We start from the raw sequence: 18,439 nt of genomic DNA, 5'->3' as shown, positions 1-18,439 counted from the left end.
AGTGCTAATAGGAAATTTGAATTACACTTCTTTATTTACAGTAATCAGGGGATCACTTGGATCATGTGATAGTGACGTGCTGTGTTTGACTCTTCTTGCTGTCCCCACAGCATCCTTCTGTCTCTTTTTTGAAATGAGTCTTTGCACTGTAAACATTGAAAAGTACCTATTGTAGTTTTCATATGTGTTCAGGTGGGAGGATACCACTGGGATCACAGATGATGCCCTTGATGGGGGATCAAATATCCCGTAATTTGGGCAGAGGAGCATTCCTGAAAACAACAGGGTGACTTGGCAGGAGAGAAAATTTAGCAAAATTTTTCATAAGAGAAAGGGAGAGAACATCCTGTTTGTTGTGATCTATACACAATATATTCATTCTTTATATCAGGGGGACAAGAAAAGGCAAGCTGCACTGAGAATTAGCCTTTTGTATAAGGACTATAAAGAATGAGTGCAGAACATCTTTGTTCTCTTTCATATGCATCTGACAAATGTATCGGCATGTTTCTTAGGCAGCAGTAAAATTTCTTCCTGTGTTTTAGATCTAAATAATTGTTTTCTCCAGCATGCGGGGCTTGCTCTGATCAAATACCCAAATGTCAAGAAGGAGAAGTTCTTATTGTGGATGGCAACACTACAGAAAGGTGTTGCCCTACATACCAGTGTAGTAAGTTTGACTTGATTTTGGTATTTTAAGTAATAGAGAACATGTCAAATTTTGTAGTGTGGAAGTTCAGTGCCAAAAAATGGTGGATCAGAGATACAGCTGCACTTGTGCTTACAAGCAAGTTATCATCTGTAGTTCTGAACAAATAATCTTTACTTTTAAAACTTCATGTCCCTAAAGCATTATCTGAATATCTGTATCATGGAGACAAATGAGTAATTTCAGGCCCCAAGTTCTGGAGTTTTAAAACTGTTTTAAATATTTGCTTAGAGTAGTCATATTCCATGCTACTATTACCTGATGGATAGTGACTAAATTTTGATTATTAGTCTTTTTAAAGAAGATGTTTTCTAAATATATTTATTATAAATAAGTAGTTTACTATATCTTGATTCATATTTCCCTTTGTCAAAATGTGACAACCTTGTATTTATTGGTCTTTCTTTTCTTTAATTTTAGTTTGTGAGATATATCGTTGTCCTGAATTCAAATGTATGCTAGGCATGTCTTTGGTGGAGGTATGGAGCCCGGAGAAGTGCTGTCCCTTTCGGATATGTGGTAAAATGACTGATTTTCATTTTAGTTGCCTTAGACAATAAGACACTGACAACAGCTTTGGCCTTTTATGTTAAAGTCTGGTTTCAGCCAGTTATACCATTGTGATCTGCTCATGAACAAATTGTATCAAAAAGTCATCTCATGGCACAGAAATTTTTTTATCTGTCTGTTTTGGGGGGTTTTGCTTCATAAGAGTGATAGCATACTGTAGAATTTGCCTGTCCAAACTGAGTGACCTATCATCTTGAAAATTTTGTAAGAGTTAGTGTATTGAGTTTGTATAGCAAGGTTTGTTGTTGTTTTGTTGGGTTTTTTTTGGGGGGGGGGGCGGGGGGGAGGGGGCAGCTACAGAAGTGGCTTCTGTGAGAAGCTGCTAGAAGCATCCCTGATGTCTGATGGAGCCAATGCCAGCTGGCTTCAAGATGGGACTCACTCCAACCCCACCAGTGATGGTGGTAGCACCTCTGGGGCAGCTTATTTCAGAAGGGGGAAAAGTGCTCTGCAATTGGGCAACTGCAACTGAAGAGAGGAGTGAGACTATGTGAAAGCAACATCCCTGCAGCCCTCCAGGTCAGTGCAGGAGGCAGGAGGAGCTCCAGGCGCCGGAGGAAAGGTTCGCTGGCAGACTGTGGGGAAGCCCATGGCAAGGCAGGCTGTCCCCCTCTGCCCATGGATGTTCACAGTGGAGCAGATCCCCACCCGAAGCCCGTGGAGGACCCCACACTAGGGCAGGGGGATGCCCAAAGGAGTTTGTGACCCCGTGGGCAGCCTGTGCTGGAGCAGCTCCCGGCAGGGCCTTGTGGGGAGAAGAGCCAGGGCTGGGGCAGGGCTGTGGGCAGGGCTGGGGACCCTGTGGGGACCCACGCTGGAGTGAGCTGTGCCTGAGGGGCTGCACCCTATGGGAAGGACCCACAGTGGAGCAGTTTGTGAAGAACCTCAGCCTGTGGGAAGGACTCACATTGGATAAGTTCGTGGAGAACTGTCCCTGCGGAGGAAGATGCTGCAGAGAGAGCGTGTGATGGACTGACTGTAACCCCCATTCCCTGTCTCCCTGTGCTGCTGGCGGGGATGGAGTAGAGAAAATTAGGAACAGAGCTGAGCCCAGCCTGGGAAGAAGGGAGCAGGGGAGGGGAGAAATGCATGTTGAAGATTTGGTTATCCTACTCTGATTTGATTGGTAATAAATTAAACTAATTTTCCCAAGTCGAGTCTGTTTAGCCTATGAGGGTAATGGGTGAGTGATCTCCCTGCCCTTATCTTGACTCACGAGCCTTGTGTTACATTTTCTCTCCATTGTTCAGCTGAGAAGAGTGATAGAGCAGCTTTGGTGGGCACCTGGCATCCAGACAGGGTCAACCCACTACAGTTAGTAAATTATTTATGGCTTTAAAAAAAAAAAAAAAGGTTATGTTCACAGGTCAGGAATTTGCCATATATCATACATCTCTTTCTGACATCTTAAAAACCATTCTCTGATACTTTATATTGATTATAATAATTGTCATCACTGCAAGGAGACTAGCATCTTGAATAATCATCTGCTTTTTTTTTTTTAACGTGTTCAGGTGGACTGCATTTGATACAAAGCTGTAAATTGTTGTGATAAGTAAAGGTGGTCATAGAAGCTGGTATTAGTTTTCAGGATGGAATAGAAATGAAACATAATTCTGGACCCCCCAGATGGGTACATTTCAAAAACCAGCAGAAGTTCTTCAGTGATGACTTGTAAATCTGGAACTTGGTGGTCTGTTTTAAGCAAATGGCATATAACTTTCTAAACTATTGTTTCTGTTATTGTATTTTGTTTTAGAATGTGCGTGTGAAACAATCCCCAAACCTCAATGCGAACTGGTATGAAATTCATTTTCTTTGTCAGTATTCTTTTATTAATTTATTAACAAATCTATTTATCAGAATCTTACTAATAGTTTTATTGGTGAAATATGAAACGCCATGTCATTTTCTTTTTTTTTTAAATTGTTTTACAAGAAGATCTATCCATTTTTAAGAAGCCAGTTAAGTTTAAATAACTCACAGAATAAAATGGCTGCACAACATTTATATTTCTGGAGGTTTTTATGACTGTATCATGCTCTGAAATATTTGTAGCATGAAACTGCTTTCATGCATCTGAGGATAAAATTTATTTTTTAAAGTTTCAGAACTAAATGCTTTAAAGCATCGTTGTTTTGTTAATATTATTTTTTATAGTGAATATATTAACATATATCATGCACTCAGACTGCTGACTAAACAGAACTTTTAAACTGTATTTCATTGTGACTTGTTCTGCATTACAAAAATGCTTATCAGCATTTCTGGGTTAGGTTCTCTGTTAGTACTTGGTATGCTTTGATCTTGCTTGTCATTGTTTTATCCAGAAAATAATACTCCTGTGGGATTATAAAAAAATTATAATTTGGAATCCTAGGAAGGAACTGGAAATAGTACTCATTTTTTATAGAGGAAATTCAAAATGCTTTGCGAGGTAGTTGTTAGTACTTTCATTTCATAGATGAAGGTATTTGGGCATAAGGAATCAGAATTTACTAGAAACTGGGAGAAAAATCTTAATATCCATACATATAGACAATATAAGGCAAAATTTAAAAGTACACCTGTGCTATTGTAATACTATTTATATCTATTAAGTTATTCCACGAAAGAATGGACTCCACACTGCGTGGAGGTTTCTGTACGAAGGCAAGGCATTGCATTTCATTATTGGCCTGCCTTAGTCTTTTCTGTCCTAAGTCATTCCTGTTTTTTAAGTGTAAAAAAAAAATTGCATTTGGTTATCGTTACTAAATTAAATATCCCTGTGGGTGATGAAAGTGGATTCAAAATAAGTTTCTAGGGGGAAGAGATGCTGTTACTCAAATCCTGAAGGAAAGGTGTTTAAAAGAAAAAGATCATATAGATAAGAAAACACTGTCATTTCACTTCTTTTTTTTTTCTGCTTTTATACACTTAGGGGCAGAAACTTCAGATAGATGAACAGTTTCAGAACAGTACAGAAAATATCTGTAACTGTGTTAAGTACAAATGTGGTAAGTCAGAAAAGAATTTAATTCAAAGAAATACCGTTTCAAGTGCTAAGGTAAATTAGAAATTATAGATCAGATGTTCAGTTTGAAAATGGTAATGAGGAAGAAAGAACTGACTGACGTAATTCACAAGTAGTGTAAGAGAAGGCAAGAAAATAGGACCCCTCACTAAATATTTGGTTGATTATGGCCTGTCCTTGTATTCTGTTAGTTCCTCTAGCGGGAGGTTTGTGCAGGGAAATAGCTGAGTGTTGGGAAAGTTGGGTGGTGTTGACTAAACAGCCCGCATTTTGCTGAGCTGGAGTAAGGATTCCAGCAAGAAACTAAAACACACACTCAATGTCCACATAAAGAACAGTCCTGGTTAATCCATTATGGGACTACTCAGCAGCCAGTAGACATGAGTATGTGCTTTACAAAATCAAGGGGAGCATTCAGCACCATGAGAATTCATCTTAAAGCGTGCCCAGTAGTGTCTTGGAAAACTCAGGAAAAAATTATTCCTGTGGGGTATGCCATTGGCCACAGAGTTGGGATTGTCCTCACCTAGATTTCTACAGCAAAGATGTATACTTCTGAGCTAATTATCCTCTGTGCCCTCAGTAATTAGTGGGGAGAAATACAGGTACATTTCTCATTCTGAAGTAGACTTACAAAAGAAAGCAGTTGAGTAAGCCACCACTGTCATTTTGGTGGTGCAGCTAATAGAATATTATATATTTATTTAGATTTCATGCACGGTTATATTTGAAAAAAAAACCTGGCAATTGTGGTGAAGCATTAGACTACTATTAGCAGTTCATATTTAAAAACCTGACCTGTAATTCTTAAAGAAATAAAGTAGCATTTTCGATTCCTGTTTTACTGTTTGAAACATTTTTTTAACAGTTTTGATACCAACCTGATTGTCCTGAGCATGCTGTTTATTTTTGTGTTTTCTTGTAGTGAGAGACAAAGTTTGCCTGACTCAAGAGAGAGGTGTGCTGCTTCCTGGACAGACAATCATGGAACACAGTGCAGATGGCATTTGCCGTACTTCTTATTGTACAAATGTGATTGATCCCTCCACTAAATACTACCAAATAAACACGTCTTTAATAGACTGTGCTGTGAAGTGTCAAGCTGTAAGAAATTCAGATTTTTAGCCATGTATATTGTGACTGGTGGTCTTAGTTGCATTTTTTGGGTTTTGTTGAGTAGATTACAGTCATAAGAGTAAGACGTAACTTGAGACGTCCCTCTAATGATATGCTACCGTACTTCTGATAGAAGTTTATAAAAGTAGTCTCACTCCCTTTCCTGTTTTCTCCCGCATGTAAATCTTATACAAATTCATGTTTATAGTATACTGCCACCTTGGACTAATAACGTGCTGCCATCTGGCATCCCTGTATAACTTCAGCTGCGTTATGCACAAACTGGTACAAATTCCTGGCAGACATCATATTAATAAGAATTGGGAAGAGATTAACTATAAATAGAAGAAGAATTCTAAATTTAGTGAAAACAGCTTTATAAAATAAGCAAATGATACCTTGTCTGTTTACAAAGTATACGTTACCATGTCTGTTTACAAAGATATGTTACCGTGGGAATATTATATAGATTACTTTTCCTAATTATGTACTTACTTGATGTCTACTGTGTAAAAACTCAAAATTTCAATGTTTTTTGAAGTAAGCTGTCAGACTTACATTTGAAAGTAGTAGAAATACCAGTTGATTCTCTCAGAGTTGTAAGTTCTCCCCATTTAATTCAATTAAGATCAAATACATTTTATAAAAGCTTCATAAATGTACAGTGTTTACAAATGTAAGTTATGCAGTTTTGGAAGTTATTTAAAAAACATTCCTAAAATCAGATAACTGAAAAAAAATTGCCAATTATAATAGTAAAGTGTTGAGCTGCAAGATGGTCTCAGTCATGGAATTATGTATTTGATTTTGGCAGAACCAAGTCTATCAGCCTCCAAAAGATTTAACAACTTGCTGTGGTAGCTGTAAGAACTTGTCTTGCCTCCACACTTTCAGCAATGGTACAGTTTCCAATTTTAAGGTAAGTTTATACATGTCTTACTCCTTCAAAATACGTAGAAGTAAACAAAAAATTATGAAATATTGTATACACATTGCCATAAAAAATGTGCAAAGAGCAGCTTTATTTGGCCAAATACTAGAAATAGTTTTTGCATGCACAAAGCATTAATTTCTTGGAGAGTCAATCATGTAGCTGTCTACAAAGATTAAGGGATTTTGATATATCAGAGAATTATAGTCAACTTTACTATTTTATAAACTGCTTAACATTATATATTTAGTGGACTTCTGAGTTTTGTACTGAACCAGAACTTAAACATGCATCTAAATTATATTTTGCTATAGGTATTACTTTTAAGTCAGACAAGATCACATTCAATTGAATTGTATTATAAATACTTATAATACTGTTTTTGCTGACTTGCTGTGTAAAGTTTGTTTTACAACTTTTAACAGCCTGGCGCTGTTTGGATTTCAAACTGCATCAGATATGAATGCACTAACACAGCGATAGGACCACTTCTGGTTTCCTCCTCAGTTGGCTGCCCACCCTTTAATGAAACTGAATGTGTGAAGGTCAGTGTTCAATACATTGTTTACATTCCAGCTATGATTTATGTTTGCATGAAAAGATTAACAAAGACAAAAAACGTTTTTACCTCAAGAAGGCAGAAATTATAAATTCTTGCAGTGCCTGCATTTTTTGCCCAGATATTTCTAATAGTGCAGACATATGGAAGTGAATGCTTGAAAAAAATCAGGTTTTTTTCCTCTTTATTTCTCTCTTGGTCAGGTTGGAGGCTATGTTGTGCCATTCTTAGAAGGATGCTGCAAAACATGTAAGTGATTAATGATACTTCCTGCCTCACAAGTCTGTTTGATTTGTTGTTACCTTAGAAATAAGGTTGATTCTTCCCTGCATGAAGGCTTGATTCACTGATTTCAAAGGCCATGCTTTTCCCAGTTTTAATCATGTGAATACCAGTGAAACTAGTGGAGTTAAATCAGAAGAAAGTAGTTTACATTGAAGGGTTTACTCCCCTGATAGTGATTGTGGCTGGCCAAATCACTTAAATTATCTTGAGTATTTTGTAGTTCTCATGTAAAACTCCGTAAAATATCGGTTACTGCATTTAGGAGTATAAAAGGTATTGTGTTTGGAAGGCACCTTAAAACATGCTTCATCAACATTTATGTCTTCATATTTGGTAAAAATGGAGTTTGGAAGTTAGTGCTGTAAATAATTAACTGATTGTAATATAGTCTTAGGTTCCATTAATAGACATAGTTCAGAAGCTTTCAGGCAATATTGGCCAAGGGGCCAGTGGGACCCTGGGGTGCATGAGGAGAAGCATGGCCAGCAGGTCAAGGGAGGTGATTCCCCCCGCCTCTGCTCTGCCCTGGTGAGGCGACATCTGGGGTGCTGTGCCCAGTGCTGGGCTCCCCAGTTCCAGAGGGACAGGGAGCTGCTGGAGAGGGGCTGGCAGAGGCTGCAGAGGTGATGAGGGCATGGAGCATCTCCCGTATGGGGACACGCTGGGAGGGCTGGGCCTGCCCAGCCTGGGGAAGGGAAGGCTGAGAGGGGATCTCATCGATGCACACACATCTCTCCAGGGCGAGTGCCGACAGGACGGGCCAGGCTCTTCGCAGCGGTGCCCAGTGACAGGACAAGGGGCAACGGGCACAGCCTGCAACACAGGAACTCCCATCTGAATATGAGGCAGAACTCCTTTACCTTGAGGGTGACAGAGCACTGGAACGGGCTGCCCAGAGAGGCTGTGGGGTCTCCTTCTCAAAGACATTAAACACCTGCCTGGACGTGACTCTGTGCAGCCTGCCCTAGGTGATCTGCCTTAGCAGGGGATTGGACTAGCTCAGGGGTCCTCAAACTTTTTAAGCAGGGGGCCGGCGCATGGATGAAGTGGCAGGCAGTCATCTGTGGCTGCTTGTTTCCGCTCCCCACCCCCACCCCCCAACCCCCAGTGCAGGGGGGGGAGCTGGGGGGTTCTGTAAATACCAGGGGCCGGATTGAGGACCCTGGGGGGCTGTATCCAGCCTGCAGGCCGTAGTTTGAGGACCCCTGGTAGATGATCTCCAGAGGTCCCTTCCAACCCTGATCAGTCTGTGATTCTGTGATCTTTTAAAAGAACTTAAGTTAAAAAAGAAATACCCTTATTTCATTACCAAGATAGGTTTTGACATCTATAAGAGCTAATAAAGGTTCTCAGGGTGGGGTGGAAATCTCTACGGAATAGGTTCCAAATATTCTAATTTTTAATAGAAATCAAGACCTAAGTACATTTTTTCTTAACACACTGGTACATAGCTGAAATATTTCGGCTGACTTCATGAAGAACTTATCCTGAGGCAGACACACCTAACCTGAAGAATTTAAGCTCAAATACTTGAAGCTAACAATGTTATAAGAATTGTAAAGGAGATTTTCTACTGGGCAGTATCATATTATCTTTAAAAATGAAGTGTTTAAAAAACATGTAGATACGGTGCTTAGGGACATGGTTTAGTGGTGGATTTGGCAGTCCTGGTTAATGGTTGGACTTGATGATCTTAAAGGGCTTTTCTGACCTAAATGATTCTATGATAAAAGCTAAAGACAGCAGGAGATGTCTTTAGGTGTGGGAGAGAACTGGAGAAAAGTGCACGTATTTCCTGCTGGGTGGGATGGGAACTGAACAGTCATGACTACCAGATATGGTACCACGTGTACAGTTCCTGCAGTGGGGCGTATGTTACCAGCTGGGAGGTGTTACTCATCATGTATTACATTTTGTAGTACCAAGTTTATTGAAACAGTGGAAGATTTATCTGTTTTTTTCCTGCTGGGCATCACTGTAAGGGAATAGTAATATCTCCTCATATTTTTTCACTCTCATGGACCTGTGTTTCAAGCACTTGTCCTAGTTCTGTAGCTGATTTTCCATAGACTCTCTGAGATTCGTTTTTGATTATCTGACATTACCCTTCAATGCCTTAGCAGCCATATATGCCAGCTTCTAAGCAAACAATTTATTAAGACCATTAAAAATCCATTATGCTGCTTTTCAGCAAGGCAGAAGATCGTGCTACTATACTGAGAGAAAAAGATCATAACCACACTCCTAAATAATTAAGACAAAGTAATTTACTAATCTGGGGCATGCATTACAAAGTGAAATTGAACCCTTCAAAAATCCAGTGACTCGAGATGCATTTACAAGTAGCTTTGTACAGTTTTGATTGCACATCAGTTTATAGACAATATAGTGAATCATGAAGTTCATTCAGACTCTGAACAAATGTGGCATGAGACCTATTAGGCAATTGTAACTGTGTGAGATGTTTTATGAGAAGGATTATCAGACTTTTGTTTTCTTTTGAAGTACTTTACCATTAGCAACCACTGGGACTTTTGCTTTCAGTCTTGATTAGTATTTGAAAATTAAGTCCCAGGTATTCCATCAAAACCTAGAGGGTTTTTACAAAAACTGCTCAGAGGAAATTATACTATTTCTTTCTTGTAGCCCCAAAGGACAACTTAAATTTAGGGTACAAGATAGTCTTAGTTCTACCCATGTAGATCAGATTTTTCCTGGGTTTGACATTAGGCCTAGCAATGCAAGTAATGCCTGGACACAATCCTGAGCTGCTGGCACAGTGATGCTTGCTTGAGCAGGCAGGGTAGGACCAGATGACCTCCAGAGGTCCCTTCCGGTCTCAGCTATTCTGTGATCCTGTAATATATGGATGTTTGAAATTGGATTTCTTTTCTCAAATATGCCAAAAATTACTAACTCAGATATGTATCATACAGATAGGAAATCCTCTGTAACATGTACTCTGTTCAATATGTAATGTAATATTCTTACCAGGTTCTTCAGTGTCAGTGCTCCTCCCATTCCCTGTTAGCCCAGTCACTCCTACAGCCTATGCTAGCTGTAACACAGGTACATTTTCCTGGAAATAAGTAGGACCAACCCAAACAGCATCATTGTTGATTTCCAACAATGTACTCCCTGATAGGAGCATCAGGCCTCATGTTACCCAGTTACGCCAAAAGCTGCAGTGTAGTGTAACTGCTTACGGTTCAGAGTGCCTCACGTCTTGGTTTTGTTTCGTTTTTCATTTTGCATTGTGTGGGCGGTGCATTGTTGTTAGCCAACAATGTACTGTTGGTAGTAAGCACTTGCATAGTCTTTAGCTTGCTGCATGCGTAAAATTGCTGCGTTTAAAAACATAAGCTAATTTCATTATGTTTACAGTGCTGTAGAACATAGAGACTAATGACTTTGCGTGTTAATGCTTATTATGTAAGCCATGCTTTCACAGATGGTGTATTGTACAGTTTTGCTTCTGGTGCCATGTACAATAGAAAGAGGTCATTTCTTTCCCACCCATAGTTAGGACAGTATACTGAAAATAGCAAGCCTGTGTTTACTCTGTCTTTGTTCTTTTCAATAGAGCACGTTTGTGGTTTTTTTTTTTTAATTGTAACTTGGTATGAATGCAGTTGTTTTGGCATTTATTTTGTGAAAACACCTCTATTTCTGTAAGACAAATGATGTTGACTATAATTTTGTACAACACTGAGTGACGCATTCTTTATTACACTCATGACTCTAGGAGTACTACACTTAAATCTGTATTACTCTCATATCGACACCACTTTAAATGAACGGTGTTATGAGTCAACCCAAAAACCAAGCAAGGATTTTCAGCAACGCAGACTGTGAAAAAGAATCTCATTATAATATGACACATGCAAGATGCTGGCATGCTTTATAAGGTTGTTCATGGAAAAGTATATTATGTTGCAGAACTCATTAAAAGGCAGTGGACATTAAAGAACATGCATGGAAATACATTATATACTTATTTCTTTATGAGATGTGATGTACTTTCACTGTAGCCTGGATGAAGTCATAGCCACAGCTGTACTGAATTCTCCATCCTACACACCATGTATAGTGTAAAAGAAGAAAGGACATGAATAGGACTGTGAGAAACATGAAATGGTGAGTTTCTTATTTTCAAAAACAATTTATTTTTCTTCATTTCTCAATTAACTTTTTCCCTAAGCAAATATAATTCAGTGGTAGTCAAGAAGTAGCAAGTAATCTGCGATTGTAGATTTTTATTTGCTTCTAAGAAGATTCGTTGCTGTCCTTTCTTTCATATTCTAGACACCTCTGCTATGTCTAGAAACAGTAGCAGGCTTATATGTTTAAAAAACACCCATAAAACGACATAAAAAATGTTTCTGTTTGAGAGGCAGTATTACCTGATTTGACAGTGATTAAAGCAGGGAACTGGACATTGCACATAAAGATGTAATAAACCTCTGTCGCAGTGCAGTATTAGGTATAGTCAAACCAATGAGTCTTTCATTGCCCTTGTCTTTCTGGAGCTAACAGTATTCATCTTTTGCCAACATCTTTGGATTTCTTGCCTGAAAGAAAAGGCAGCCCTGTAAGTGGAGAGTCATGTGGGACTGCATCATGGTGTGTAAAATCTGCTGTGCAACTGTGGAAGCTGTTATAATGGAATAGACTGTTCATTTCTCTTACAGATCTGCAATGTGATGTGGTTTCTTCAGCATAGAGAAGATCATCGTAAGAAGATACCGTGCTTTCTGATCTCTAACAACTCAACTTTATACTGAACAACTTTGCTTTTCTTCAAATTATCAGAATTCCTTTCTTAAATTGTTTAACTCCTCATTTCATTTCATGATTTCTCTTTATCTTTTTTTATTTCACCTTTATACTTTGTACGTACTTCTGTGAGAAAAATTGTGGAAATAACACTAAAAAAAATGTAAATAAAAAATTTAATTTGTTAACTGGTGTTCTTTTTCTTATTTAATAAAAAGATACAGAAATCTAAAGCCCACTAAAGCTTTATTCTTCGTTAGATTCTGCTGTTAAGTGTTAATTTTAAACATTGCTTACACCACTGGAATGCAAATGCTGCTATTAAAGTTTGTTAGTTATTTCATAGAAAATCCATTTAATGTGGTTATAACAAGCCTTCTCACAGGAACAGATGATCAGTTTTACAGAATTTTTTGAAAGACAGTTCACTTACCCTTAAAAGGCTTCTGAGTAAAGAATGAACCTTCTATAACTGTTATTGAAGACATAAGGAGACAGATGCTTTAATGCATGAAATAGAATAGTTTTAAAAGCAGCACAATGCATAGCTGATGTCACTTTGCCAAAGTTTTGTGTATGCAATGACATATTGGGGATTTTCTTCTTTTTGTCTCTTGACCCCATAAAATGTTCAGGAATGTTCTTTTTTCTGAAGCGTTTAGAATTTTGAGCTAATATTTTTCAATCAATGCCCATTTTTCAGGTAAGGAAGATGGAAAATTCTGTAAAAAGGTGACTGTTAGGATGACTATCCGCAAGAATGACTGCAGGAGTAACACACCAGTAAGTAAATATCACAATTTCTTTTAATAGAAGGGAAAAATTATGAGAAATAAAAAGAAGGAAGAAAGAGAACACAAATTTTACAAGGCTATTGTCTGCATCTCTCTCTCACCAAGACAGAGGATTGTGTGTTTCATAGCAATGTTTTAATGTTTCCCTACGTTCTCGGCAATCATCGTTTCAAATAATAAGAAAAAGAGGGATGCAACTCCTGCTTCTGTATGCATTTAGGCACATGCTGATTTAGTGCAAATCCAAGGTCTTGGTTCACTCTATAATGCAATTATGATATGCAAATTAATTTTGACATAACTGAATCTCGCCAGTGATATACTACAGTTAAAACAACTGCAGAAGTGTTAGTTTTCCATCTGTCTAGGGAGAGTATTTAAATGCCAACTTCATGAAGAAAGGAATCTTGGGTCCTGAAGTGGTTTTTCTAGACAGCAGCATCAGCATACTGTGAAATGTGTAGGAAGAATGAGGCACTCTCTGTGTGTCTACTGAAGGATTTACTGTAGGAGGACACCAATGGTGTCCTGCGGTGTGGTAAGGCAGTGTGAGCCTCAGCAAGGGTGCAGACAGACATCTCATGTGAGATGTGTGAAAGCGTCTGGAAAAGCTGTAATAAAAAACTATAGGGAAACAGCTGTAACCTCTAAAATGACTCTCAGAGTATATTCTGTGGAGTAAACTGTTACGCAGCCAGGAAATTTAGTCTCAGTGTCTCGTTGAACACAAATGCAAATCCTGACTATTAAACTTGAAGAAATTGTCAGTTTATATGGCTGTTTCTGTTACAGTATGTATTACAGTTTTGGTGTCATTAGTAATAATTCCCCTTGGCTTTCCAAAGGATTGATTCTTTATATTTCTCCTTACTGATACCAGTATAGCAACCCTGCATCAGTGTATCACTGAAATTAATACTGTAGAGAGTTGTGGACAGAACATTTAGTGCTATGTGCAAGCCAAGGTTGTTATGCATATGTTAAAATTCAAAACTGAAATTGTTCCTTTGTGTCTGTTAATAGCCCAAATATCTTGTTACTGAAAATTGACAGGAAATTCATCATTAATCTCAGTAAAATAAAAATTGAGACCTATTTGGGCAGCATACTTCAGTTTATTGCTCGGGCATAGTGGGATTTCATAAGGGGCTAGGGACAATACCTGCAAATTTTTTCATTGCTTTGCCATTGGATTTGGTTGCCTAGTGTCTTTGGACTTTCTTGAGAACTAACTTTATTTACCAGCTGCTTCAATTTACTGATTGTGCTTCATGTTTGTTACCAGGTGAACATTGTTTCGTGTGATGGAAAGTGCCCATCTGCAAGCATTTACAACTACAACATCAACACATATGCCAGATTCTGCAAATGCTGTAGGGAACTTGGTCTGCAGAAACGAACTGTGCAATTGTATTGCACCAGTAATTCAACCTGGGTCAGCTATTCAATCCAGGAGCCTACAGATTGTTCTTGCCAATGGTCTTAAAAAAACAAAAACAAACAAAAAAAGCATACAAGGAAAGAAAACAGCAAGCCCAGCTGTTCTCAGCATAAGCTAATTTGAATACTTTATTGACTGGTAATCTACAACATCCAATCCACTGAATTTTACCGGTTTAATGCTAAAAGAAAAAAGAGTAAAAATATTTTTGGACTCTTCTAAAATGGCTTTGCATCATTTGTATTGTGATTTGTCTTCATGTTCATTCACAGGGCTTGTTTTAATAGTTCTTATGATATGTGCCAACTTAAAATGTGATTCACATTAGCAACACCTCAAGAGAAAGAACACTATTTTGCTCTGGCAAAATATGGGTGCTCAGGCACCCATTCCTGTTGAAAAATCATTGACAGCAGTTCACTATTTTGAAAGCATTTCAATTGGGCAAATACATTCAGTGTCTATTAAGAAAAATTGTTTGGACAAGATGAGAAGAATTTTCAGTTTAAATCATATTCCTATTGCAAAGTAGAGCACGTATGAGAAATTACATTAAATATATTTCTTTTTTTTTTTTTTTTTAATCAGGGAAGCTTTGCCAATACAGATAACTGTATGTAATATTCCCTGGTAATAATTTCAATTTTTCTCATGTATTTTATATTGTAGTGAAAAGCATTATGGCAAACATTTAATGTATGGAACAAATAGACTGTTTTTAGGCTGTCTAGATTAGTCATTAGTAGTTTATCTATCTGCTAAACAATGTGATGTAAACTGAAAATACAGAGATTTAACAAACGAAAACCATTTTATATTCCTTTATATAGATACACCTTAAATGAAAACATTCTGCTTATGAAATGCACTGTACTTAAACTGTTTCTTTAGGAGAATGAACTTTGTTTAACACTAAAGATGTGCAAATTCATTAGCAACAAGAAAACCAGGATTATGTATCCGTCTAAAAGAAAAAGCTGAAAATCTTTGTCACCAGTATAGTAGAATGTAACCTCTTCCGGCAGGTGTTTGATATTGAAAATGTACAATTGTAAGGTTTGAAATTTCAAAAGCAATTTTGCTTATGAACTTGAACAATTAACATTTTGTTGTAATGAACTAATTTTTTTCTCCTCTAAGCTAATGTTGCTGTACTATTCTTTTCCAACAAATGCCACCACGATTCATCAAAAATTTAGTAGCTTTCATTTGTAGATTAAAGATGTAGATAGCACATAGCGATACACTTGAGATCCTGTAATAGAAAATAGATCTCAGCATAACTTCTTAAAAAGCTGCTTGTCTGCAGTTGATCCCGAGAAAAATATGTTGTTAAAATCAATCGTGAACTTTTTAATATTAATTTTGTATACTGTACATTTCATTCTTACAATATCTAATAAACAACAGGAAGTCTTATTTTGTTACAATTAATTTTGCTATCGTTGTTACAGCAGCTTACCTTCATGTGATTTAACACTGTATTTACCGATTTCTTTTTCAGCAGTGCCTTTTGTTAATTTTTGGACTTGCTGTTATCACTAGTACTAATGATCTAATACTACATTAAGGAAGATCTGCGTATGGATTTTTGAAAATCGACATCTTTTTCTGATTCCATCAAAGTTCACTTTCATCCTCAGAAATGTAAAATTCAACTACATCGCTTTATTTAAAACAAAAATTGGGAAACTGTTGCTCATCAAAGTATAACAGCACATTTTTGACACTGTCAGGCTGTTTGTTCTGGAAAAACAGGGAGAAAAAGAAGGATAAATTTCTGCAGCTTTTTCTAAAATGTCCTTCAGGATTGACTGCAATGATTTACTCAAAACAGTGTTTTGAGTAAGTGTAGGCATTTTGTTATAATATAGTTGTGTAGTAATGATTATCCCTTTGTACTTAGGGCCAGGTAAGTCATTAAGATCGAAGTGTACTATGTAGTCCCTACTCTTATAGTAAGACATGTTCCTTGTTCAAAGCCATCCTCTGAGTAGTAAGAAAGGACTGAGTTTGGAAGGATTTTATCCTTTGGAAAACCATGGATTGAGGAGCAGAGAAAAAGTGCTGTTTACAAGATGTTGAGCAGAGCTAAATCCTTGAACCCAAGTGCCTAAAATTCAAGCTTTGGCATTTGTAAACGTGAAGTTCAGCCTCCCTTAGTACTGACTGGCAGATGCCATCCTGGAGGGTTGGAATTAATAACAAGAGCTGTTTCTTATGCTCTTGAGCAAGATGATGCCTGCTGTGAAGTGCCAACCACCAACGTGAGGGACAAAATTAAAGCAGGAATTAGGCCAGCCGCCCTGCTTCCCTCGGCTGTGACATGCTCCTCTTACTGCTTGAGCTAACAGCAAAGCACTCATTGCTTCCAGCAGCACAAGGCAGTTATTCTGAAGAACATTCTAGATCCAAACTTCCAGCTCGTGGTTGAAAAGCAAACTTAATACTGGCAGTGAAATATAATATACTATATTAATATAAAAATACTTTCAGTAGAAAGCAGACTGTAGCATACCCAGTAACTGTAATCACACACTGCTGTGGCTTCTACTTCAGGAGTAAAATAATAAATGTCTTGTTAAGTCCCTACTTCTGATCCTGTAAACATTAAGCTTACGCTGGGACAAAGTGAAAGATCCAGACTGCTTACGGCTTGGCAGGAGAAGCTACTTTTATCCCTGCCTCTGTGTCAAATTCCTTCACGGATGCTTAGCATGTCTGTTTGTGGTTAGTTCAAAGCAATGTGTGGGCCCTTACGTGTATTTACCTTTTGCTGTGTTTGCACAAAGCAGCTCAGCTGGAAAAAGATTTTGCTTTACTTGTATGCCCCTGTCTTTGGAGGCCGGAGGGACCCCAGTGAGCTCTGGCTGCCCGAGACCCTACACTCAGGGGCACTTGGACTGCGACAACATCGGAGTCCTAAAACAACTTTATTTTCTTTTTACCAAGTTGTCTTTTGCTTGATTGGATTGGTGTAAGGTGAAGGGTATTCAACACTGAATCCACGCTTTTTAGAATTACATGCATTTTACCATCACAACTTTGTGTCTGTTACCCGTAAAGGTGTATATGCACTTGGAGCTGATGAAATACTGGAGCCTTTATGCAAGTTCTTATTGTGGCAAAAGTTACATCCTGCATTCAGCACATCAAACAAGTTGCTGGTGGGAAACTACAACCGCTGCTGCCAGGCCCGGCTCCACTGCTGGGGCTGCTCTGTTGCAGCAGCACCACATAGTTCTGACCAAAATCGCGACTGGATCCTTCACAGAGTTCGATCAACATTTCTTGTAGTACTTTGTAGAACAGTATTTCCTAGGGACCTGAAAGAAAAACAACAAAAAAACCTGGTTTTAGTGGCCGAAGAGAACAAAAAAGCATCCTGTCTACCAGATACCGGGGAGTGTTTTGTGGAGCCCCCTCAGGTGTGGAGGCCTTGCTTCCTCACAGGGAGGGGGCTGCGCGGGAGGGGCAGCTGCGCCGCGCCTGCCGTCCCTCAAGGGGCTGCGGGGCCTGAGGAGAGGCTGCCCCTCGGGGGGCTGCAGGGCCTGAGGGGAGGCCGCCCCTCGGGGGGCTGTAGGGCTGGAGGGGGGCTTCGGGGCCTGAGGAGAGGTCTCCCCTCAGGGGGCTGCAGCGTTTTAGGAGAGGCCGCCCCTCAGGGGGGCTGCGGACCTGAGAGGAGGCTGCCCCTCCCTCTCTCTGACAAACCGGTGGGCATCACCTGGAGCCTGTTCCTGTGAGGCAGCGGAGGCACTGGGCATAAAAAGCAGTATGGAGGAGGCACTACGAGCATGTGGTGAGTGCAGTTTTCCTCAGCTTTACTTTAGAAGAGAGGAATGGCCGGTTCGAACAGGGCGTGCGGGCTTTAAAATGAGGGGTGGGAAGTGTGTGGCCTCGGGGGCTCTGGCAGAGGTGTTTAATCTTTCCCTCATGCCTATCTCGGTGTGGTTATGAGAAAGGTTTGAAAAGGTTATCTTGTAGCCTGTAAAAGCTGACTTCCAAGTGGTGAAAGAAGTAAAGAAAGAAATAAAAATGCTGGTGGTCTTAAAACCTTTGTGTTTGTGCAACCTTGTTGAGTTAGCTCCTCAGGCCCTGCTGGGAGGGGGGTCCTGGCTGGCCCACCTCACCCCTGTGAATGTGGAACTGGGGTGGGGGCTAGGGGAAAGTACAGCTATTAATGTTCTCTTTATTTTCCTGTCTTTTGTGGCTTCAAGGCTATCTGCAGAAATGGACTTCTAG

The 18,439-nt window shown here is 39.0% G+C and overlaps 1 protein-coding gene across 1 annotated transcript in view; it reads left to right on the top strand.

The window, feature by feature from the left end:
- OTOG (otogelin) overlaps positions 1-17,491 on the top strand; it is a 104,376-nt gene extending 86,885 nt beyond the window's left edge. Inside the window, exons 47-56 of the mRNA XM_055814722.1 lie at positions 569-670; positions 1,130-1,228; positions 3,039-3,079; positions 4,203-4,278; positions 5,221-5,399; positions 6,226-6,330; positions 6,768-6,887; positions 7,105-7,150; positions 12,666-12,745; positions 14,042-17,491. Coding sequence (XP_055670697.1) covers positions 569-670; positions 1,130-1,228; positions 3,039-3,079; positions 4,203-4,278; positions 5,221-5,399; positions 6,226-6,330; positions 6,768-6,887; positions 7,105-7,150; positions 12,666-12,745; positions 14,042-14,242 — 1,049 coding nt within the window. The 3' untranslated portion in view covers positions 14,243-17,491. The remainder of the gene's footprint in view (positions 1-568; positions 671-1,129; positions 1,229-3,038; positions 3,080-4,202; positions 4,279-5,220; positions 5,400-6,225; positions 6,331-6,767; positions 6,888-7,104; positions 7,151-12,665; positions 12,746-14,041) is intronic.
- Positions 17,492-18,439: the final 948 nt, after the last annotated feature.

This window comes from Falco peregrinus, chromosome 9 (genome assembly GCF_023634155.1).
Source record: "Falco peregrinus isolate bFalPer1 chromosome 9, bFalPer1.pri, whole genome shotgun sequence".
Classification (NCBI taxonomy): Eukaryota; Metazoa; Chordata; class Aves; order Falconiformes; family Falconidae; genus Falco; species Falco peregrinus.
This window is presented reverse-complemented; position numbering and strand designations above follow the sequence as displayed.